This window comes from Heteronotia binoei, chromosome 15, assembly GCF_032191835.1.
Source record: "Heteronotia binoei isolate CCM8104 ecotype False Entrance Well chromosome 15, APGP_CSIRO_Hbin_v1, whole genome shotgun sequence".
NCBI lineage: Eukaryota > Metazoa > Chordata > Lepidosauria > Squamata > Gekkonidae > Heteronotia > Heteronotia binoei.
Window position 1 is genome coordinate 45,637,494 of NC_083237.1, and position 24,056 is coordinate 45,661,549.

The window sequence follows — 24,056 nt, forward strand, 5'->3', positions numbered from 1 at the left end:
TCTCTTTGATGCAATGAGTCACAGTTTGAGGGCCTTTTGGTGAATTACCTTACCTGAACGAATTGTAGAAAGTTCTGTGCAATACTCTAACCCACAAAATGAAATGCTGAAACAGCTAGCTAGATGCTATATCCATGGGTCAGGAACATTTTGCGCTTCAAGAATCAAGCTATATCAAAATTCAGAAACCAATTAAGAGTTCATTGGCCTAACTGAAAATATACAATTCAACATTACTGATGTTATTATCAGGGTTTTTTGTAGCAGGAACTCCTTTGCATATTAGGCTACACCCCCCTGATGCCGCCAATCCTCCAAGAGCTTACAGGGCCTACTGTAAGCTCCTGGAGGATTAGCTACATCAGGGGTGTGTGGCCTAATATGCAAAGAAGTTCCTGCTACAAAAAAATTATATGGCAGTGTGAGTAGTATAGCCAGGAGATCCTTAGATTGTCTGGCAGCCAGTTCTACCTCTTTTAGTGTTATGCACCACTAGATGGTGAGCTAGACTTGTTTTTAACACAAGCAACGTTTCAAAAGTTGTTTGCCATTGCCTGCCTCTGTGTCACACCCCTGGTATTCCTTAGAGGTTTCCCATCCAAATATTAGCCAGCGCAAATCCTGTACATAGTTTCTGAGATCTGACTAGATTGGGCTATCCAGGTCATTGCCTGCCTCTGCACTACAACCCTGGATGGTGTGAGGAACTTGGCAGCAACTCGTGAGTAGAGATGTCAATCCCTCGCTTCAGAGTCGCCAGAAAGGCGGGGAGGGGAGGGAATTGTCTGCTGGGCACTTCATTATTCCCTATGTAGAGATTGATTCTCATAGAGTATAATGGTGAATTGATCTGGAGGTATCGAGGGCTCTGGGGGAGCTATTTTTTGAGGTAGAGGCACCAAATTTTCAGTATAGCATCTAGTTCCTCTCCTCAAAATACCCCCCAAGTTTCAAAATGATTCGACCAGGGAGTCCAATTCTATGAGCCCCAAAAGAAGGTGCCCCTATCCTTCATTATTTCCTATGGAAGGAAGACATTTAAAAAGGTGTGCTGTCCCTTTAAATGGGATGGCCAGAACTCCCTTGGAGTTCAATTATGCTTGTCACACCCTTGCTCCTGGCTTCGCCCCCAAAGTTCCCAGATATTTCTTGAATTGGACTTGGCAACCCTAGTTATTAGCTACACTTCTTTACAATTTCCTTTTCTGGAAAGTATATCTATGAAGTCTTGCAGTCTCAAAAATATCTGCCTATCATTCCTTTCACAAGCTACTTATTCCAACATCCCCTCCTGACTAGCCTTCCAATATGCCTTCACTGAAAGAGTTCACTTTCTTTCTTAAAAGAACCAAATTTGCCTCTAGAGCCACAGATGCTATATCTTTTTGGCCAGATGTAGTCACTTAACAACCTCACACATTCCTGGGACTGGGCCTTCTCAGTCATGGCACCCAGAGAGACTTGCCTGTCCCCTTCTGCCACCATCTTCTGTCAGCAAGTGAAGACTCGTTTTGCTTGGCATTCCCTCAGCAATCCCTTCTTCCTGACTGATGTTTTGATTTCTGATTTTACATCTTTGTACATATTTTACACCTGTTTTTCATTTGCTTGAATGATGAGTTGAGGAAATTCATTTTAATGGTATTAAAATGTGGTATAATACATTTTTAAATTGTTAGCAGCCATGGGGGGTGGGACACCTTGCGAAGGCAGAAAGGTGAAATATGAATACTTATTTACAAAATGTGTGGTTATTTTAAGCTAGTCTAGGGTTAGGAAAAAATACTGCTGCACCTAATTATATTTATTTTCTGAAGAAGTGAGCAGTGACTCATGAAAGCTCCTAGCCTAATTATTTGTTAGGTGCTGCTGTTACTCTTTTCTACTGGTACAGAGAGACTAACACAGCTACCTGTCTCGATTCTAATTTACTACAAGCCACACGCTCTAAATAATGCACTTTCAGTGCACTTTCCAACTGGATCTCACTGTGTGAACTGGCAAGATCCAGTTGGAAAGTGCATTTAAAGTAGATTGAAAGTGCATTATTTAGTATATATGATCAAAGCCAGAGATATAAATTCTGGGACTGAATCCCAGCATACTTTAAGCTCTGATTGGGCACTCTGCTATATTAAAAAGGTAAAGGTAGTCCCCTGTGTAAGCACCAGTCGTTTCTGACTCTGGAGTGACGTCGCATCATGATGTTTTCACAGCAGACTTTTTTACAGGATGGTTTGCCATTGCCTTCCCCAATCATCTACACTTCCCCCCCAGCAAGCTGGGTACTCATTTTACCGACCTTGGAAGGATGGACCTGTGCTAAGTCTAAAAGGCAGCCAAGTATGCCGTAGGTGAGCATGATTCATACTGTGGGCATAATTTGATGTCCAGGTACTTGTCAGCTCAGAAGGTGCTTCTAACTTGCAGCACCACCGTTAATCTCTGCAAAGAAAAGGGTCATGAGAACATTTGCTTTTTCCCATGGCTACCCATGTAGAGGCTGTGATATAAACTCAAAATATCCTGGCAGAGAAAAGATCTGGGGCAGGCCTGATCTACAAGGCTTTCAACAATTCATAACAACACAAAGGTGGAACTTGTAGAAGTGGGGATTCAAAGTGGCTTACATCATTCTCCTGTCCTGCATCTTATCTCCACAATAATCCTATGAAGTAGGTAAGGGTGAGAGAGAATGGCCCAAGGCTACCCAGCAAGCTTTTATGGCAGATGGGGAATTCAAAACAGAGTCTCCCAGATCCTAGTCCAGGAGTGGCCAAACCTGCTTACACAGAATAAACATCAGATGTTTGAGAGAAGACAGGCAGGGCAAATAGATGGGGGAAGGAGGATGGGAAAGAAGCAATTTTAACTGCATTCTTCAAGCCGCAGGCTGGTTTGGCAAAGTGATTTAAAGACAGAAATGCCTTCTCTAAGGCGGCCAATGGGGGATTCAAGAACCACACAATAGGTGTGAAAGAGCCACATGTGGCTCCCAAGCTTCAGTTTGGCTATTCCTGTCCTAGCCTGACACTCTACACCACTCTGGCTGTCTATGGCTACTGGAGATACATAGGTATAGGAGTTTAATATTGGTCAGATCCAACCAGATTTTTCTGGTGATGAAAAAGGGAAAGTGGGTTGTTGTTCCTTTGACCACTCCCTAAAAAGGCTCTTCTGGGAATTATGGGATCTGCATGTACAAAAGCTGAGTAGGATAGCAGCTGTAACAGTAAGAAGGAGAATTGAGCAAGACTGAGTGAAAAACTTGGCTGGATCCAACGGAAGTCATTTTTGTTAGCAGAATGGAAGTTCTCTGCCGGCTGACTGCAAGCTTCTGATATCCCCAAAATGCTGTTCCTGACAGACACAGTGGCCCCTTCTCTAGAACACAGGAGAGAGGAACCAGAACGCCCCCCCACCCCCGCACCTCACCTTTTGTTAGCAGAAATCATTTCTGTCACTTATCAGATTATGTAGTCAAAAGAACTGTAGCAAGGGCTACCCCCTCGGACAGGTTTTGCTTGCAGAATAAAAGGTAGTAAAATGATAAGGCACAACTGTGAAAAATAAATAGCATTTAATAAGGAAACATTTTACTAAAAAAAAGTCTCAAAAGATCACAATCTTAAAAAATCCCCCCTCTATAGGAGAACACAGATGCATGGTGGTAATCTGTCTTTACCCAAATACTGGAATATTTCAAAGCATTCCTCTGCCTTTAGTGTTCAGCAGTCTACACAGGTCTTAACGGTGGAGAAACAGGCACTATAAGATATCTCTTTCCCAGTCAAACAACTAGGTAATGTAGGATGGCAGCAGGTGTTGAAGGGGTCGTAAAGCAGTGTGGGCCAACTGTCCCCCTCCCAAATTGGTTGAGATCATTCATTCCAATTGCCTTGAAAATTTGCAAAACAATGGAAGAGTGTGCCTCATTTAGGAAGCAAGGGAAGGAATCTTCCCTTATGAGGTAGGGGTTGCATTTCCCCCCCATATTGAGATTTTTTTGCTCTGATGTAAACTGCTTTTCCTGAACACTACAGCTGCCTGCGGATAACCCAACAAGGCAAGACTTGTCTTGAACGTGGTAAAAAGAAGCTTTCTCTGAAAAAACAGCAGCGGAAATTTTCGCCTGACATTAACAGACACTAAAAAGTCAGGACTTTATAAAATAAAAAGAAAGAGAAAGAGAGAGAGAACAGTGAGACCCAAAAAGGACACCGAAGGGCAAATTCAGCATCCCGATCATTCTGTCCTATCCATAGAGAAATACGAACAATCCCACGAGAACAAGGGAACTCTCAAATGCTCTTTTGTTCCAGAAGTCTCTTGGACATCTTCCAATTTGGAAAGCGGCCCAGGTATGTCTGAAGCCTGAGTGTGAGATCAAGGCATGCTCCACAACGCGGCTTTTTCACCACTTGCTGGTTCTGGTATAGCAAAGCAAAAATGCTTTTTTTTGATGGGGGGGGACAGACTGTGTGGTTCTGCATTTGGCAACTCTCACATGACCTTGTTTTCAGTTCACAAGGCTTTTACAGGTACATGGGAATGCTTTGCTATTCCATCAGGAGAAGTGTAGGAGCGAAACTTTTAAATCTTCACCCCCACCCCCTCCCCGCAGCCGTTCAATGGCAGGATGTATCTCCTGTGGTTCAAGATTGGTCTAGAAGAAATCTCTGCATGCCCCTTTCTCAGTAGGCACAGTTCATATCTCCTTCCATAATGTCATTGAAATGTATCAAAATCCAGTTCGATGGCTTTCAGGAAGAAAACAAAAGCCAGGCCAAGGTCCAAATAGATCCCGAGCTTTTGCATAACAGGAATAAATACATGAGGTTGTCTTTCTTCTCTAGCATAGCTTTGGCTGGCATCAGTTAGCTTGAACACGAGAAGTCATCCACTCTAAACCAGCTGGAAGGCTGCAGGGAGAAGACAAAGGGGTTAGTACGAGAGGATCACAACTCCTAGAATCTCTCCACATTGAGAGGAAGGCTGTGAGTTCCATGGCTGAGTGCACAGCTTTGCATGCAGAAGGTCCCAAGTTTAATCCCAGTTAAAAAGGATCTTAAGTCGCAGGTGCTGAAAAAGACCTTTCTCTGTCTGAGACTGTGGACAGCCACAGCCATTCAAAGTGGACAGTACTGAGATAGATTGTCAATAGTCTGGCCCTGGGTTCCCCAACTGGATGCCTGTGGGCGCTGTGGACCCCGCCAACACCTTTCTGGTTGGCCATTAAAAATGTGATTGGCTGTACAGATTAAAATAACTACAGAGTTGGTTTTATTCTCTCACTCTTTTCCAGTGCATTTTTTAAAGTTAGTCCTCTTGTCCTGGGCACTTGGGTTTCCTCTGTGTGGTTGGCTCCACCTCCCATGGTGGTGGCCATTTTGTGGTTGTGCCCACCTCTTCTGTCAGAATTCCAAAGATGCCCACAGACTCAAAAACAGTGGGGACCAGTGTTCCCTCTAAGCTGAGTTAGTGTGAGCTAGCTCACAGTGTTTTAGCCTCTGGCTCACGTATTTTTATCACAGCTCAGGAAAAATAGCCCCAGAGCAATCTAATTTATGGGGTAGCTCACAACTTTAATGCCAGTAGCTCAAGAAGAAGAATTTTTGCTCACAAGATTGCACAGCTTAGAGGGAGTATTGGTGGGGACCCCAGTCTAACCAAATACTGCAGTTACAAATGTACTCCAGACCTGCAGCATATGTCAACTTGGGGTTTGATAGTCCAATGTTGGTATTTTCTGTTAAAGCCATCATATTTATTGATTAATGTATTGCATTTTTAACCACCCTTCCCAAAACACAGCTCAGAGCAGTTCACAACAGGTTATAGGTTACAATCACCACAGAATAAAATTTGAATTAAATAAAACAGTAAAAGCATTACAGTTCCCTAAAAGAGCAAGATGGTGCCAGATCATGACAATGCTGCTCTCTTGCAGTAGAGCGAAAGCAGAAGTTTGACAAACTTGACAAACTGTGTGAAACTCCCAATTCAGAATTTGGCAGTTTGTACTAATTTCACAAGGCACAGAGCTCCATAGGTAATGCACACCAATATCTTCTTCACATGAAACGTAAGCACATAGTACTCACCCTTCTCCTGTGAGTGCGCAACATCCTTGAATGTGCCACGGATGGTCTTTGATGGAGCTGAGGGTGAGAAACTTGGAGATCTCAGAGGCAGACATGGAATTTTTGGCATCCTGTTTGTTGGCAAAGATCAACACAGCTGCGTTGCGCAGGTCCTGAGGTGGGGAAGAAAGAAACATGTTGCTGACTTCCTTGTTCCATTGGCTCCCTAATCACACTACCAGCCCCCCAAAGTCACAAGAATGATCCACAAAATCAAAAGTCATAGAAACATTTGGAAGATCTTGTCCTGTGATGAGAATCATTAGAGAGAAGGCTGCTTAAGTAGGGCCTAATTATCTTTTCCTTGGGTGGATCCACCTTAGCAGGTCTTTTCTTGTACCGGGAACTCCTTTGCATATTAGGCCACACACCCCTGATTTAGCCAATTCTCCAAAAGCTTACAGTACTAAAAGCCCTGTAAGCTCTTGGAGGATTGGCTACAAGATTGGATGTGTGACATAATATGCAAAGGAGTTCCCTACTACCGTAGGACACACAAGGATAGTAAGAGATGCATATCCCAAGGATCAGCATGGACCATATTCTTCAGACCAGGTCAAAGTGAATTATCTGAGTGGCCCAATAAAACTCATGAAAAATCTGATGGGGCAAGAGAAGGGGGGCAAAGATCCCCCTTGCCCTTCCTGTCTACTTCTCCAACTATCGTCCTAATCATATTTCCCTCTGGATCAGTAGTATTCAGGTCCACAGCTTTTGGAAAGCCACTTTCACAAATGACAACCAGAAGAGCCACATTTACTTCCATCCCTAGCCTGAGGCTAAGCAGTTTACCTTTCTCTCCAGAGGGGAGTTTCAAAGTGGCAGCCAACTACTGCCCACAAAAGCCCAGCAGGCCACTCTTCTGAAATGCAGGCCAAATGCCATATTGGGGAATGGCACTCAGAAGAGCCAAAGAGTGGGTTATCACTACTCTAGAGACTTCTGTTGACCTTGGAAAATTAGCCTATATTGGATTTTTGATATCTTCATTTTTTTGTCACTATACTTCAATGTGCATTAACATACAAAGTCTAATCAAGTTAACAAAATTGACACATGAAAGGGACAGCGCAATCCTTTTCAGGATCAAACGGCATACACTGCAATAACGCTGTACAGTCTAAGTCAGAGGTGTCAAACAAGCGGCCCAGGGGCTAAATCAGCTTCCCCAGAGGGCTCCTATCAGGCCCTGAGTAACTGGTTGTCATCTGCTTCCTTCTCCCTCTCTCTTGCTTCCTTCTGCATCACAGCTTGCTTTGCCAGGCTTGCTCAATCACACAGGAGCTACAGAGCAAAGCCTCTATTTTCTCCATTAGCTGAGGTTCCTCCCTTGGGGAGAAAGGGGGGAGGGAGAGCTTACTTTGCCAGGCTCTCTCAATCGCACAGCAGAGCTACTGAGCCAAGCCTCTCTTCCTTCTACTGACTGAGGCTCCTCTCCCTCCTGGTCCCCTGGGGAAGGAAGGAAAGAGCCAGAGCTTCCTATGCCCAGCTCCCTGGATCCCATGGGAGACATACAAAGAAAGCACCTTTAAGTCCAGCAAGTGCTAATGTTTTAATTATGTTTTATTTTAAGTTTTTAAAAAATCTTTAATTGTGTTTGTCCGTGTCCTTTATAAAGTTTATATCTCCGCTACCTGTAATTACATTTTATGGCACACAAGGCCTGGCCTGAAAAAGTCTCATTTTTGTCACATTCAGTCCTCATGAGTTCGACACCCCTAGTCTAAGTAAAAAAAGCCATAGAGGAAGACTTTGCAGATGGGAGTTATGGACTGCAACCCAATATCTTCTTCTATCCTTTTTAAAGGTCACTAGCGGTCTTGCCCACTGGCTCCTCCACTCAGACATCCATTTCCTGGGCCCTTAACATAGGACTCTTGCTATTAAGTGCTCTGGAGCAACCTTTATTGCCCTTAGGCCCTGTATGGGTTTTGACCTACACAGAATCTTCAACATTCTACTACTGACAATTTCCTCCTAAGCAGTTAAGACTAAGTGTTCAAAAATATTCCATGACATCACAGCAGCCCAGTCAGGTTATTGCACTGTTCTCTAATCCCCAATCTCCAAGAGAAAGCAGGTCTATAAATGAAGCAAATACAAAAATATGAATAGAATTTTACCATTAAACACAGGAAACAACATACATCTAATCGTTATTATTAAGCCCAAAGCAATAACAATGTATGCATTATGGTCCTCTCCATATTAGGGTTGCCAAGTGCAATTCAAGAAATATCTGGGGACTCTGGAAGTGGAGTCAGGAGACTTTGGGGGTGGAGCCAGGAGCAAGGTTGTGCCAAGCACAACTGAACTCCAAAGGGAGTTCTGGAAATCACATTTAAAGGGACTGCACACCTTTTAAATGCCTTTCCTCCACTAGAAATAATGAAGAATAGGGGCACATAGAATTGGACCCCCTGGTCCAATCTTTTTGAAACTTGGAGGATGTTTTGAGGAGAGGAACTGGATGCTACGCTGAAAATTTGGTGCCTCTACCTCAAAAAACAGCCCCTCCCGCAGCTCCAGATATCCGTGGATCAATTCTCCATTATACTCTATGGGAATCAGTATCCAAAGGGAAAAATGGAGTGACCAGCAGATATTTCCCTCCCCCCCCCACTTTCTGATGACCCTGAAGCAGGGGGAGGGGCTCCAGACCAGGGGATCCTCTGCCCCTACCTGAGGATTTAGCAACCAAACAGAGTAAGGTGAAAAGATAGAGCAGGAGGAAAAAGCCACGTGGGCATTCACATTAAATCAACCTCAAATCCTTAGAAATTTGATTATTTGTATACAATTGTTCATGGAAAATACAATGTGACACAAAGTGCAAAAGGAAAACTACTCCCGAAACAATTTCAATATTAATGTCCGACAGTTTGTTCCTAGAAATCGGAGTCGGGAAGCAGTGTCTAATGCTGTGAAAACAGAGTCCAGCGCGCCAACTCTTCTCTGTTAGCCAATATAAATATGGAATTCAGCAAGGCAGTAGGATGCAACAGGGATGAGCTAATTGCCCTGTTTCACACAAGGCTTCATATTGGAGACCAACACTCCTGCATTCAAGAGACAATGACGTCATTGTCTCTTGAATGTAGGCACGTTGGTCTCCAATATGAATGGTTTTAGTCATGATAGAAACTCATCAAAGCCTCATGTGAAACAGGGCAATTAGCGCATCCCTGTTGCGTCCTACTGCCTTGCTGAATTCCATCTTTATATAGGCTAACAGAGAAGAGTTGGAGCACTGGACTCTGTTTTCACGGCATTACACACTGCTTCCCGACTCCGATTTCTAGGAATGAACTGTCGGACATTAATATTGAAATTGTTTCAGGAGTGGTTTTCCTTTTGCACTTTGCGTCACATTGTATTTTCCATGAACAATTGTATATAAATAATCAAATTTCTTAGGATTTGAGGTTGATTTCACGTGAATGCCCACATGGTTTTTTCCTCCTGTCCCATTTGAGGATTGGCAACCCCACTTCATAAAGTTTACCACAGGTTTCCAGATTCTAAATCTCCATTTCTTTGGTAGCCCATTAACTGGATTAAATACTCTTTTCTTCTCTGCCTCCCTCCCTACTCCTCCCATCTCTGAGGTGGGGGGGGTGGAAAGAGCAAGAATAATTGTTCTAAAATTCTGGAATAAAAAACTGTACCCAAAATAGAAGCCAAAACCAGTAACAACATCCCCTAAAACCTGGGATAACAAAAATGAAACAGAAGCCAAAACCTAAAATTTGGGATACCAAAAATGAAATCAATAAGGGTTTTTTTAAACATGCATCCCCATAGTCACCATGCATGGAAGAACTATGCCCTTGCCAGATTCCAAACCAGCATTTATTATCCATGTTTTTATATATCCTAGCTGGTTTCCATGGGGATAAATGCTACAGATTTTCCATTTTCATAACATTCTGGCCCATGACATAGTATTGTAACACAAGCAGTCAGCATTACTGTTGGGCAGCTTGGTAACAATAAATGGTTCACTCACACACCAGCACAAAATGCACAAAGAAGCCTGAAAAGAGCACCTAAGATTTCCCACAATGCACCTCTCTGCACTTCACAGCCAGCACTCACCTCATGAGCCAGCATCTTGTACAGCTCCTCTTTTGTCAATGTCAGCCTCTCACGGTCCGTGCTATCAATCACAAGAATGATGAACTAGAAAGAAAGGGGAAATGGCAAATCTATGAGCCACCTAAGACCCAGAAGCCAAAGCTGAGAAAGGAGATACAATCAAAAACAGGCAGATTTAGTATATATTTTCTAGGACAGGCATTCCCAACATAACAACTGTGGGCATCATGGCACCTGCTGACACCTTTTTCTGATGTCTACTAAATGGTTTTAGAATGGTTTAGACTTCTGATTGGCTGTGCAGATTTTTAAAAAATGTTTCGGTTGCTGCTACTACCACAACACAAGTATCTTCACTGGGTGACTCATGGGAAGCTGCAGCAGCCATTTTGTGGCTGTGCCTGCCGTGCTGTGTCAAACTTCCAAAGGTACTGCAGACTCAGAAACAGGGGACTCCTGTTTGAGGAAGAGACTCAGGCCTGTGGGAAAGTAGTCCCCTCACAGTTCTCAAGAAACTGTGATAAAGAAAAAGGCACTCTGCACATGTTTGATGACACTTCCATGCATGGGGTTGCCAATCCCCAGTTGGGGGGCAGGGGATTCCCTGGTTTGGAAGCCCTCCCCCTCACTTCAGGGTTATGAGAAAGAAGGGAGGGGAGTTGAATGTCCACTGGGCACTCCATTATACCCTATAGAAACTGGTCCCCATAGGGTATACTGGAGAATTGATCCATGGTATCTGGAGCTCTGGGAGTGCTGTTTTTTAGGTAGAGGCATCACATTTCCGGCATAGCATCTGATGCCTCTCCCCCCAAAACTCTCCAAGTTTACAAAAAATTGGACTAGGTGGGTCCAGTTCTATGAACCCCAAAATAAGGTGCCCCCATTCTCCATTATTTCCAATGAAGGGAGGGCATTTAAAAGGAGTGTGGGCCTTTTAGCTGGGTTGGCCAGAACTTCCTTCAGAAGTTGTCACACCCTTGCTCCTGGCTCCACTCCCAAAGTCCCCAGATATTTCCTGAGTTGGACCTGGCAACCCTATCCACTCAGGATCACAGCAGTTCAGCAGTCTGTCTTACAACAGTAGTCTGTCAAATGTTTGTCCACACATCAGTAGTAAATTCGGGTGGCTCATAAGCTGCTGCAGCAAAGGTGGAAAGGAATCTTACAGACCTTAAAGACTAGGTTTATTGGAACTGAAACTTTCATGAGTTAGAACAGAGTACAAGGACATTCTGCATAGCTTATTTTGCTGCTTCTAAAAGCATCTACCCATGGATTTAGCAAAAACTACATTTTGGTGGAGATAGATGCAGACCCCTGCTGTTTTCTAAGTATCACAAAACCAATGTGGAATTTTAAAAGGGCCTTTAGGTTTAGAGGAGTATATTTGTATAGAGTGGATGGAATATCCTTGTTTTTGCCGACCTGTTGCCTTGGCAAGAACTAAGACGCACACACACACAAGCAAACAACGATCAGAAGATGGGAGGAGGGGAAAAAATTCCATATCTAGAAATGTCAAGAATGTGAACTTGGAAGACAAAACGGAGCACGTCTCAGCTTGGCTTTGTTCTCTCATAGCAGACGGAGAGCTCTGACTCAGAGGGCTCGAATTCCACTTCCTCCCAACCTTTTAGTCTTATTCAGAACTGATTGGGAGGAAAAGCTAGCAGGCATAGCTAATCAAGGGTGGACAAGTGTGGCCTGAAGGGGAATAACATGGCAAGCTGAAAGACCCGGAAGGCAAACACACCAGCAGAGCAAAACTACTTAAGCACAAAAGCTAGCATGTAGTATAGTGGTTAAGTGTCAGCTTAGGATCTGGAAGACCTCGTTTGAATCCCTATTCCGCAGTGGAAGCTTGCTGGGTGACTTTCGGCCAGTCAAACACATTCAGCCTAACCCTACTTAGTTATTGTGAGAATAAAATGAAGAGAATGTTGAAAGCCGGGGGTGGCCAAACTGTGGCTCTTTAACACATATTGTGGGGCTCTTGAAGCTCCTACCATGCCATCAGCCAGCTTGGAAAAGGTGTTTGCCTCCTTAAATCATTTCTCCATGCATTTAAAGTTGCTTTCAACATCATCTCTCTCTCTCTCTCTCTCTCTCTCTCTCTCCCCCTCCCTCCCCCCCTCCCTCCCTCCCTCCCTTCCTCCCTCCCGGCTCTCAAACTCTGACATTCATGTCTTGTGGCTCTTAAGCGAGTTAAGCAAGTTTGGCCATCCCTACTGTAAGCCATTTTGGGGGAGAAAAGTGGGGTATAAATGAAAGAAACAGACATTTGTAAAAGAATACTAGACTTAGTATCTGCAGACAGGCCATTAAAGCTCATTCTGGTGTGAGCAGCAAGCCGGACTCTACCTCTTCAAACAGGCCCTCAACAACATGACTACTTTCTGCATTCTTACTGAACAGGTCAAGAACAGAGACAAGCATGCTGGCCCCTCCTCTAGACAGCATCTCTGCGTTGAGGAAATGTATGCAACTACACATTTCCCCTCTGCCTAGTGATCCTGGAGACTATATTTGTTAAAGGGGAAAAATAATTCACAATAAATAGGTGCGCCTATGCTGAGGGGAGGACAACTGTGTCGTTGAGTCCTAAGAGAGCATAGCTGGCCTAAAGCCATCTAGGAAGTTCACAGCAGCTAAGAGGGACATAAGAAGAACCCTGATGGATCAAACCAGAGGTCCATCTAGTCCAGCATCTTCTCTTGCACAGTGGCTAAACAGTTCCTCTTGATGGCCAACAATAGAGCATAGAGGTCGAGGCCTTCCTCTGAAGTTGCCTCCTGCTTTACTGTCTCTGAACATGGAGGTTCCCCATAATCACTATGGCTAGTAGCCAATGATAGACCTACCCCTCCATGAAACTATCTAATTTCCTTTTAAAGTTGTCTATGCCTGTGGCCCTCACTACATCCTCTAAAAGCAAATTCCACATTTTAATCGCTCGCTATATAAAGAAGTATTTTCTTTTGTCCATCCCGAATCTATTGCCCATCAGCTTCATGGGATGCCCTTGAGCTCTAGTATTTCAGGAGAGAGAGAAACATTTCTCATTGTCAGCTCTCTCCACCCCATGCATAATTTTAGAAATGTCTGTCATGTCCCCCTTTAGATGCATTTAGGTAGTTTCTGATTTGTAGCTCTGCCTTAGCCATACATTGCCACCTGCTCTCACAGAAGAGCGACATGTCAGGAGAGGAGTTCTAGCTTAGACTTGCTACATGCAACAATCTTCCTTCCAGGGGGTGTGGCCTAATATGAGCAGGGGTGTGGCCTAATATGCAAATGAATCCATGCTGGGCTTTTTCTACAGAAAAGCCCTGCATGAAACAATGGTGATGGCAGGGTGTGTGGCCTAATATGCAAATGAGTTTCGGCCGGGCTTTTTCTACAAAAAAGCCCTGCTTCCTTCATATGAGAACCTTCCACACCATGTGATGTTTTCACCTGCAGCCTTAAGTGGTACGCTTCAGATCTAAGGTTACCATCTGTTGTTTGTGAGAACTAGAGCACATTTTGTGCTGCAAACCACAGAAGGAAGGTTTTTGAGATGACTGGCTGAGGGGGAAAAAAGTCTCCCTAGAACAGCTGTAGGACGAAAGAATCTCATGGGGTTCCAAGACACAGTTCGCTAAGTTTCTGAAGAACGTTGTGCAGTGTGCCTTTATTGTGGCTCACTGCAGCCCAGAAAGGGTTAACCCATTTCCTCCCCTCCCACCTCAACCAGGCTCATGGGACTGATAGTTCACATTCTGCCCTTGCCAGTATTAGAGCTGCAGGAGTTTCAGATATGCTCCAATACAACTGCCATGTTTTGGATAGCAAGGAATTATCTCCCAAATCTCACTAGCCAGTGATTCCAGGTGATTTTTGGCCTCTCAGGTTCACACAACAAGGACCAGTAGCTAGATATAAATAAAACTGTTCTTTTTGTAAGCATTTTTCCTATAATGCCCTTTTTCTAATGATATTTTGATTTAGATTGGCATATGCCAGGGGTCCCCAATATGGTTCCCACCAAGTGTTTTTAGAAAGTTGGCAGAACCATGTGGGGCTTTGGCCCAATGAGGACTATGATTGCTTGTGCACATTCTTGAAAACATTACTTCAGCTGAAGTTGCCACACAGCACAAAGGATCTTTGCTGTGTGACTGAGGGTAAGCAGCAGCAGCAGCCATTTTGTGGATGTGCCCACTGTGCTGTGTCAGAACTCCAAAGGCCCCAAAAGGTTGGAGATCACTGGCACAGGTTGAAAGGCAAATGGCCTTTGCTTGCATTTATGGGGTTGGTAGGTAGATTAGATGTTTTTTATTATGCAACAACATGAGCGGTGGTTGAACTTCCAGATCTTTCCTGGTCTACAACTATCTTACTTCAACTATTTTACATAATCTAAGTTATTTAGATCCACACTCACTTCTGTGTTGGAATAGTAGGTGTTCCAAGTAGACCTCAGGGATTCTTGCCCACCGATGTCCCACATCAGGAAGTGTGTCTTGCGTACAACAATTTCTTCTACGTTGCTGCCAATAGTGGGAGACGTGTGCACAACTTCATTCATGAGACTGTCAGAAGACCAGATCAGTAAATTAAAGGACCAAACCAGGAAAAATCAACACCCCCTCAATAGCTCCCACAGCAACATCCTCCCCGCTGCAAAATAAGTGGTGCTAATGAGACATACATATCTTCCTAATCCTAATCTGCAGCACCTTGGAAAGCATATGGCCAACTACAAATGCCCCAATATTGAAATACTGACAAAAGTTCTTGAAGTATAGCAGCAACAGCACTTGCACAGGTAACTCCATCCTTGTGCTCACCACAAAATGAAAAAAAACCCAGTGTCATCTGCCAAAATCTAAACACTCCTTGCTACAATTCAAAATGAAAATGGGACATGTTTTCAAAAGGTTCCATTTATGATCACAAAGAGTGCTTAGATCAAGATGGGTAAGCCGTGTTAGTCTGTGGCAGTAGGGAGGGATGGTGGCTCAGTGGTAGAGCACCTGCTTGGTAAGCAGAAGGTCCCAGCTTCAATCCCCGGCATCTCCAACTAAAAAGGGTCCAGGCAAATAGGTGTGGAAAACCTCAGCTTGAGACCCTGGAGAACCACTACCAGTCTGTGTAGACAATACTGACTTTGATGGACCGAGGGTATGATTCAGTATAAGGCAGCTTCATATGTTCATATATGTTCAAAAGAGCAAGAGTCCAGAAGCACCTTAAAGACTAACAAAACCTGTGGCAGAGTAGGAGTTTTCATGAGTCACTGCTCACTTCTTCAAATGGTGCATACATATTAGCCTCTAGATTTGAAGGAAAGTGTCTGCCTCTCATAACCCCTGAAAAACAGAATGTGATCTATGTGGCTAACAAGAATGCTCCTGGTAAGCAAGGGGTCACTTTGTGCATCACCCCTCTTTTCGAAGGCCTTTTCAGGGGCCTCATGTGATAATATCCTTGCGTCTGATACACGCATGTTGCTGCCATTTTAAAGCGAATTAAAAATGCTGTTAGATCCCAATCCTGATTGGGCCTGCCACGCTGGAAGAACCCTTCAAACTTTGCTTAGGTGAGTGGGAGATTGCAGGCCAATAGCCTGAAAGTTCTCTAACTACCTCCCAGCTCACATTGGGACTGCTTGGGATTATTTCATTGACATGAGAAATGCACTCTGCATCTACCCCAAATCACCTGTATTACTCTGAGGTTATGGTACTGCCAGGACAATCAAACACGTTCTAGCACTCAGCCATCAAACTGAACTCCTTCTGTCTGAACTCTGTAGGCTGAATACAAATAAATAGGCCAGGCGGTGGAAGAAGGGAAAAAGATACTCACAACTGGTAGAGGATGGTAGTTTTCCCAGCATTGTCCAAACCAATAATTATAACCTTGTGCTCTGGAGAGGGACAAAAAAAAAAGATCAGAAATTAGTTCCCAGCTGTCCAGGAAAGATACAGTGATGGATCCAACCAGATTTTCTGTTGGAGGAAGAAGAGGAGCAGGAGGAGAGAGAAAGGCTCTCCCCCTTTGACCACCCAAAGGGCTATGCTGAGGATCATGGGATCTGCATGGACAAAAGCCATGTGGCATGCAGGAGTTATAGATGGAAGGTGAATTTGTAAGATTTAGTGCAAAAGCTGGCTGAATCCAATCGATCGTTATGAGATCATCAGAAGAGTCCTGCTGGATCAGACCAGTGGTCCATCTAGTCTAGCATCCAGTCTCACAGAGCAGTCAAACAGTTCCTCTGGAGGGTCAACAACATGGCAAAGAAGATGATGATGAAGGTATTGGATTTATATTCTGCCCTCCACTCCGAATCTCTGAGTCTACATCCTCGGGCAAAGAATTCAAAATTTTGATCACTCTCTTTATAAAGTAGTATTTCCTTTTGTCTGTCCTGAATCTACTGCCTGTCAGCTTCACTGAATGCCCTCGAGTTCTAGTATTTGAGGAAGTGTCTCTTTGTCAACTTCCTCCATCCCATGCATAATTTTATAAACCTCGATCATCTTCCTCTATCAAGAGATCTTTATTATCCAATTCATACAGTGAACTATTAATTGCACACAGAGAAGCTCAGGCTGTGAGGCAGGGCTAATTGCTCATTGCAGACAACCCAAGAAAGCACCCAGCCATTTGCCACCCATTCCTGGGAGGTCTAGAACAATTCAAGACAATTGTATGCAGCTTTCTTTCCCCTGCTTTGGCTGAATAGGGGACTTACTGGGATGCCCCAGCCATCAGGAATGTAGCAAACAGCTGGAGCAACTCTGTGTACCTCTCTGCCAACAAACTTCCACTAACCAATATCATCTGACATACTAATCCAGAAGTCAGCAACAGACCTGTCAATCAGGTATAACAATGCCATTTCTCCCTTATGGCCAGATTCACACACTTAAAGCCCTCCCCTGCTGTGCTCATGTGAAAACCAGAAAGGCAGATGCACTTGAGGGTTTCTGAACTGACCAACAGCCAAGTAGAAGGGTGGCAGATTTACCACTGCATTTTCAGCAATCCCACACTTCAACATGTAAGAGGTCAGTCCTACTGCATTTCAAGCTTGTTTCACAGGTACACAGCATTATGTCCACACACCTGCAACAACAGCCCCGTGGGCCATAAAAGCAAGCATGCAAGCTTGGGGGGAGGGGGACCTTGCAGGCAATGTTTCCTCTAATCCCCCCCTACTGATCAGGGCAGTTCACATCCTGAGTATAATAGAACTGCTGTGATCTTAAAACAGGCAATGGGCAGTGCAAGACCCTGCGTGGCTCCAGATTGCTGCTGAGCGGGGCTTCCTGTGTTAATGAGCGGCTGCTCACTTGCACAGCTTAGAGCAGGGGTGTCAAACATGCAGCTTGTGGGCTGGATCAGGCCCCCAGAGTGTTCCTATCAGGCCTGCAAGCAAGTCTGCTTCCTTCTCCCTTTCTCTTGCTTCTTTCCGTGTCACCGCTTGCTTTATCAGGATTTCGCAACTGCGCAGAAGCTACAGAGCAAAGCCTCATTTTTCCCCATTGGTTGAGGCCCCTCTCTAAGGCAGGAAGGGGGGAGGAGAGCTTGCTTTGATACTGACCACAATATTGCAAGAGTGCTAATAAAGCATGTTTTATTTTAGGGTTTTTTTAAATCTTTAATTCTGTTTGTCTGTGTCCTTTATAAAGTTTATATCTCTGCGACCTGGCATTACATTTTATGACACACATGGCTCGGCCCAACAAGGTCTCATTTATGTCAGAGCTGGCCCTCATAACAAATGAGTTTGACACCCCTGGCTTAGAGGGAACAGTGCTTGCAGGACTGATTCTTCAGCTGAACCACCTAAAGTGACTGACTGATGCGGCAAAATGAGAACTCTGACAAAATGCGGGAGCTCTGCTCACTTCAGGCTTCTGCAGTGCAAGACACAACGGGCATTTTGTGCCATGTTGCTGATGGCTGAGCCCAAATTCTCCATGACTGGGTCAGTTCTACATGGAAGTTCGGTGTCTGATCTGGAGCAGATTTTGGAGATGGAATGTGGGCGGAGATTTGCTTTTGCCACTCTGCTCAGCTAGGAAAGTAGGGGGGAGGAAGTCCTTTAAAGCAGGGGTGCCAAATCCTTGTTAGTAATGGGGCTGTGAGTTGTATAATTATTTCATTATGTATTACAATGTAGTAATACTAAGAAGACAACACTGGATTTATATCCTGCCCTCCGAATCTCAGAGTGGCTCACAATCTCCTTTATCTTCCTCCCCCACAACAGACACCCTGTGAGGTAGGTGAGGCTGAGAGGGCTCTCCCAGAAGCTGCCCTTTCAAGACAACTCAGCAAGAGCTATGGCTGACCCAAGGCCATTCCAGCAGCTGCAAGTGGAGGAGTGGAGAATCAAACCCGGTTCTCCCAGATAAGAGTCCACACACTTAACCACCACACCAAAATAAAGTGCACAACTGTACCATCCCGAAACCATGCCCCCCCGCCCATTTGTGGAAAAACTGTCTTCCACAAAACCGGTTCCTGGTGCCAAAAAGGTTGGGGACCGCTGCTTTAAAGGGCTGAAAGAAAGGGGGAGGAAATGTGGGCAAAGGATCCAGATGGATGTTCTGTCTGCAGTCATCCCACAGCTGCCCCTTTGTGTCAGCTCAAAGGGATCTAAAGCACATCGGGCCAGATGGAAGTGATGTCATCTGGAAGCTCCCAGATTCTCCAGTGCTGCCTTTGCAGAAAAACAAATCCCCATGACGAATCAGTCCCTGTTTACTAGGCCCTCATCTGCAACACATGGATGATACTGGCCTGCCTTATAAGGCTGTTGTTAAGGTCTGCAGTTCTTTGAGCTGAAGGTGCTCTGCATATGCTAAGTTGTGGTTTTTTGTTCCACCCAATTTAGCCAAAATAGAAACAGCAACAGTGAAAACTTAGCCCAAGCCTTTAAAAGCTTTTTATCTGTTAGCAAAAATCAGATAAGGAATTTCATTTCCCTTGCGTGCCAGCCTTGGACACTGTAAACTGAGCCTACAGAGGAATTTGCAAAACAAATAACTTAAAGCAGCGGGTTGAAGGCTGAGATTCCTTCCAACAATTTTTTAAAACTGTGAAGTTTTACTTCATGTAAACTTTCAGGGAAAGCCTGTTTTACATTGCAGGACCAATGTCACTAATGCCCTTATTCTATGGTGGTAGTCAGATCAAGCAGTACGAATGACTGTTTTTCAGTGTAAAGAACCCCCTTCCCCCCCCCCCCAAAAAAAAACCCTCCAGCTTGACAACCTTCATCAGATAAAAAGGTTTTTTTAATCGCATTGTGCAGAAGGAAGGAAGTCCTATTTAAAACATAAAGAAGCATAATATATTTTGTTTTCAGATGCCATAAACAAATCCTACAGCCAGCCTCACACAATTGGCTACATAAGCCACACTGTCTCAAGTTCCAGACATCAGAAGTGCATGCATGCATGTTTTGGGGGGAGAAAGAAGCCACACTGTTTCCGATGAGGGTGGGGTTTTTTTGGAGGGGGAGGAGAAACATTGGTGTGTGAAAGATTGCCAATTAATTTGCGCACATCTAATTTCCTTTTTAAGCACAAGAGTTTGAGTGCTTGTCAAAGATGCTGACGCACCAATTTATGTGCTAATACTTGCTAGCAAGATCATAACGGAGCAGTTCAAACCATAACTTCTGCAAGTACAATGTACTGAGTCAGAGAACAGTGGCAACAGCAGAAGCCAGCCTCCATGACACAACATGGTTTCATAAACAATGACTAATGCATAAGCTCATGGGAACTCCTGTCAGGTAACATGGGGTTACACATGCCCATAATGCTTGATGTTGTCTTCACCCTCCCCTTTCCTTCTTGCACATTAAGCTTTTGCACAAGTACAACAGATCCACCTTTCTTTGTACAAACTTGTCTCTACGTGCACATTGCCTTCACGGGATTAGGACAAATGTGTGTTCAAGGCATGAATGGGCGCATCTTTGTGATAGATTATTTGCACGCACATGGATGTAGGATTGATAACATGCAGCATAAAGTGTGCCTATATGTATATTCTTCTGTATATTCCCATAAGGGTTTTAGGAATCTCGGGAGAAAGGCAGCATGGAGATATATCTAACATAACACATCACTGATCAGAATAGGATTTGGGAGAGTCAGATTCGAATCTCCACTCTGCCATGGAAGCTTGTAGGGTGACCACAGGTTAGGCAGAAACTATGTGACTGGACCATCTCACAGGGTTCTTGTAAAGATAAAATGGAGGAAAGATGAACAATGTAAGCTGCTTTGTGTTAGGGAAAAAGGCAGGGTAGCAATGCAATAAATATTTTAAGTAAGTAAATACGTATGGGCGTGTGTATGCTAGTTGTGCAAAAGTGCATACTTGGGAAAATACATGCATGCATTTTTGTTGCGTATGTGTATGCCAATATTGAGAGCAATCCTACAACTCTATGTACACCGTACAACATATATACAGGTGTTTTTGGCTTTGTTCTTCTACCGGTAGTCTTGTGGAATCTGAAGGCCACCAACCTGGATTGTTTTAGTTAGGAGAACAAGGAATGGAAAATACTTCTTAGGGCACCCATCTAAACTCCTGAGAGTGCTTCTGCAGGCATGCACAGGAACGCAGTTTTGGATAGCTTGGCATCACGGGGTGTGGCCTAATGTGCAAATAAGTTCCTGTGTGAAATAATGCTGATGTCAGGGTGTGTGGCCTCATATGCAAATGAGTTCCTGCTAGGCTTTTTCTGCAGAAAAAGCCCCGTCTGACTTCATTTCAGACCAAAACAAACCAGCTGAAGATGCCAAATATTGAAATATTCTAAAATGTCTCTGTCCAGACCCATTGCTGTTCGCTGCACTAGCAATCAGCATTCAGGAGACCAAGAGACTTTTCTGATTTCTACCCCCTCTAAGTTAAGATTTCAACCTGCCAAGCCAGTCCCTCTTCTTCCTGCCAGACTTGGCTTTTTGTTCGCAGCTCTTGCAACAAAACCGTCTCCCCTCTCCTGCGGCAGGCAGATTCCAGCTCCGCCACAGGCACACCCCATTCGGACCGCCTCCCCCTCCGATTCCGCCTTTTGTTTTTGCCAGACGGCCCCAACTTCATCCGACTCCCAGAACAAGTTCTTTTAGACGTCCACGCCGCCCTAAGGATGCGCTCTTAGGCAGTCCCCAGAAATGCGCGCAGCAGACGCAGGTTCTGCAGCTCCTAGAATAAAGCTATAGAAGAATGCGCCAAACACTTCTCTAAAAGGCTACTTGGAGAGGAACACCAGCGCGCAGGAAAAGCGTCCCCCCTGCCCCACTCTCCCATCCCCATGTGCAAACACAGCAGCGCCTCCTCCCAGACTCACAAATCCACACATCACAGAGAAGCCCATTCTCTCACTCATAACAAGCTGGCCGGAAACCACCATGCCGGCACAAAAGCCAGCCCTTTCCCGGCGTGCCGAAAAGGTCAACACCCGCCCCCCCATGTCACCCTCCCATATGGCACTGAGTTCCTTGAAAGGCGAAGGGGGAAATGTTAAGGGGAGGAGAGGGGGATGTCCCAATAGAAATGCAAACTTGGAAAAGGAAATCTCCAAAGAAAAGAACGCAAAGAGAAAACTGGGCCAAAGAAAACCCTCACAGCTGTCCGAAGAGTTCTGGGGGATCTGGCAAGGTCGCTTGCTCTTCTGGGTACTCTTTGGTTGCTGCCATAGGGAGGAATGCAAAAATAAGGAGAAACGAGGGGCGGGGGCAAGGCCGTTTGTGTGCGTAAGGAACTGCAGGGGGAAAGTTACAAGGAATATTCCAAGGGGTGGGGGGGAACCGAGGGGTACGAAGCAGCAAATCAGAACTCAAAAGAAAAAAGGACGAGAAAACAGAAACAACAAGAAAAGCAGAGAACACAGAGCAGTCGGGGAAAACGAATCCAAATCCGAAAGGGAGGAGAAAACCGTGCCAAGTCGAATTGAATGGGGGGGGGGCGGGGGAAGGGAAACATGCAAAGTCAAAACAAGAAGCCAAAAAGATGGAGCGGCCAAAGCAAGAAAGCCGAAGGCGGTCACATTCAGGAGCGGCAAAGAGAAGCGCCAAGGGGAAGAATAGAAGAAAGGGTCGAGAAACAGGCCAGGTGGAAGAGGAGGCGAGAGAGAGGCGCCTACCTCGGCTTCCGAAAATGCTCAAGAGCTTGGCAAAGACCTGCCCCATTCCGAGACTCGCCGACGGCTCCGGCGGGGCGCCTCCCCGCCCCCTTTATAAACTCCGCGGGTGACGCGCGGGACTCGGAGCCCCGCCCACTCGCTCGGCCTCTGAACTGGAGGGATTTCCCAGGTGGGAGAATTCTGGATCGTGACGGGTGGCTGCCCCAGTCCAGAAGGGGGAATCCCTTTCTCCATCTCATGGGTTGGTGCGAAGGGAGGGATTAAGGAGCAGGAAGAGCCTTCTGCAATCTCTTCTGAGGGCTAGAGCAGAGGTGGCCAAACTTGCTTAACATAAGAGTCAGGCAGAATAAATGTCAGATGTTTGAAGAAGAATTGCAGATTTATACCCCGCCCTTCTCTCTAAATCAGAGACTCAGAGCTGCTTACAATCTCCTATATCTTCTCCCCTCACAACAGACACCCTGTGAGGTGGGTGGGGCTGAGAGAGCTCTCACAGCAACTGCCCATTCAAGGACAACACTGCTAGAGCCATGGCTAACCCAAGGCCATTCCAGCAGGTGCAAGTGGAGGAGTGGGGAATCAAACCCGGTTCTCCCAGATAAGAGTCCACACACTTAACCACTACACCATCTGGCTTGTAAGCTGCAAAACATGAATGTCAGATGTTTGAGAGCAGACAGGCTGGCAGGAAGAATTGAAAGAAAGTAGGAAAGAAAGCAAATAGAGGGAGGTGGAGAAAAAGCAACTTTAACTTTAAATGCATTCACCAAACCGCTGACTGGCTTGGTGAGCCGCAAATATGTGTGAAAGCCACACTTTGGCCACATCTGGGCTAGAGTGTTGGATGAAGACCCGGGTTCCAATTCCTCCTTGCCACAGAATTTATTTTGTTATTTATTTTATTAAGATGATGAATGCCTTGCCTTTTCTTTTTGGCTAGTTATCCGCTCTCTGCCTAACCTACTTTTAAAGGGTTGCTATGAGGATAAAATGGAGGAGTTAATTGTGCCTCCAGTTCAAACCCCATACCCCCAGGAGGGTGGCATAAAAGTGTATTCAGTAAATTCCTATGACTGCCTGTGCTGTGTGGTCTAGTGTTTTGAAGAGGGCACGGTGGTGTTTTCATGCTCAGTCAGGTAAAACACCAATGAATAAAGTAGAAGAATTTAATTTTGGGATCAATTTCAGTCTTTATTCAGGAATGATGTAGGGCTCAATTAGGATTAGAACATGAATCCTACCTCACACCATTTTTTCCAAACTGAAACAGATCCTGGGAGCCACTATTTTTTGCATTAGGGACTGTTCAAATAGACTGCCAATATGTACAGTCCTCTGGGGGACAGGACAGGTCCTTGTGGGGAGCAGGGAGGCTGTTTCAGGTTTAGAAAATGGCAGGAAGGGAAAGCTTGATCCCTTCTCCCCGTGGTCCCAATCTGAATTGGTCATCGTAGGCTTCAAAGCTGCATTTCCAGGGTGGGAGAGTCACAAAACAGCATCTGACTGAAGCTCCTTATGGCCAGTCTGGAGACAAACATAGCTTGTAGTTTGGTCTTGAGTGGGTATTTCAACTTGGATCCTCCCATTTCACCACACCAACCACACCAGCTCTCAAGTCAACAGAATATATATATTTTACTCTG

At 44.9% G+C, this 24,056-nt stretch overlaps 1 protein-coding gene across 1 annotated transcript; it reads right to left on the bottom strand.

Annotated features, from left to right (window-relative positions):
• Positions 1-3,561: 3,561 nt before the first annotated feature.
• ARL5C (ADP ribosylation factor like GTPase 5C) lies at positions 3,562-22,492 on the bottom strand. The gene is made up of 6 exons (XM_060255324.1): positions 22,414-22,492; positions 16,098-16,158; positions 14,671-14,818; positions 10,242-10,325; positions 6,105-6,256; positions 3,562-4,922 (listed from the first exon to the last, which is right to left on the bottom strand). The coding sequence occupies exons 1-6, from the start codon at positions 22,457-22,459 to the stop codon at positions 4,874-4,876; spliced, it is 540 nt and encodes a 179-aa protein (XP_060111307.1). The 5' UTR covers positions 22,460-22,492; the 3' UTR covers positions 3,562-4,873.
• Positions 22,493-24,056: the final 1,564 nt, after the last annotated feature.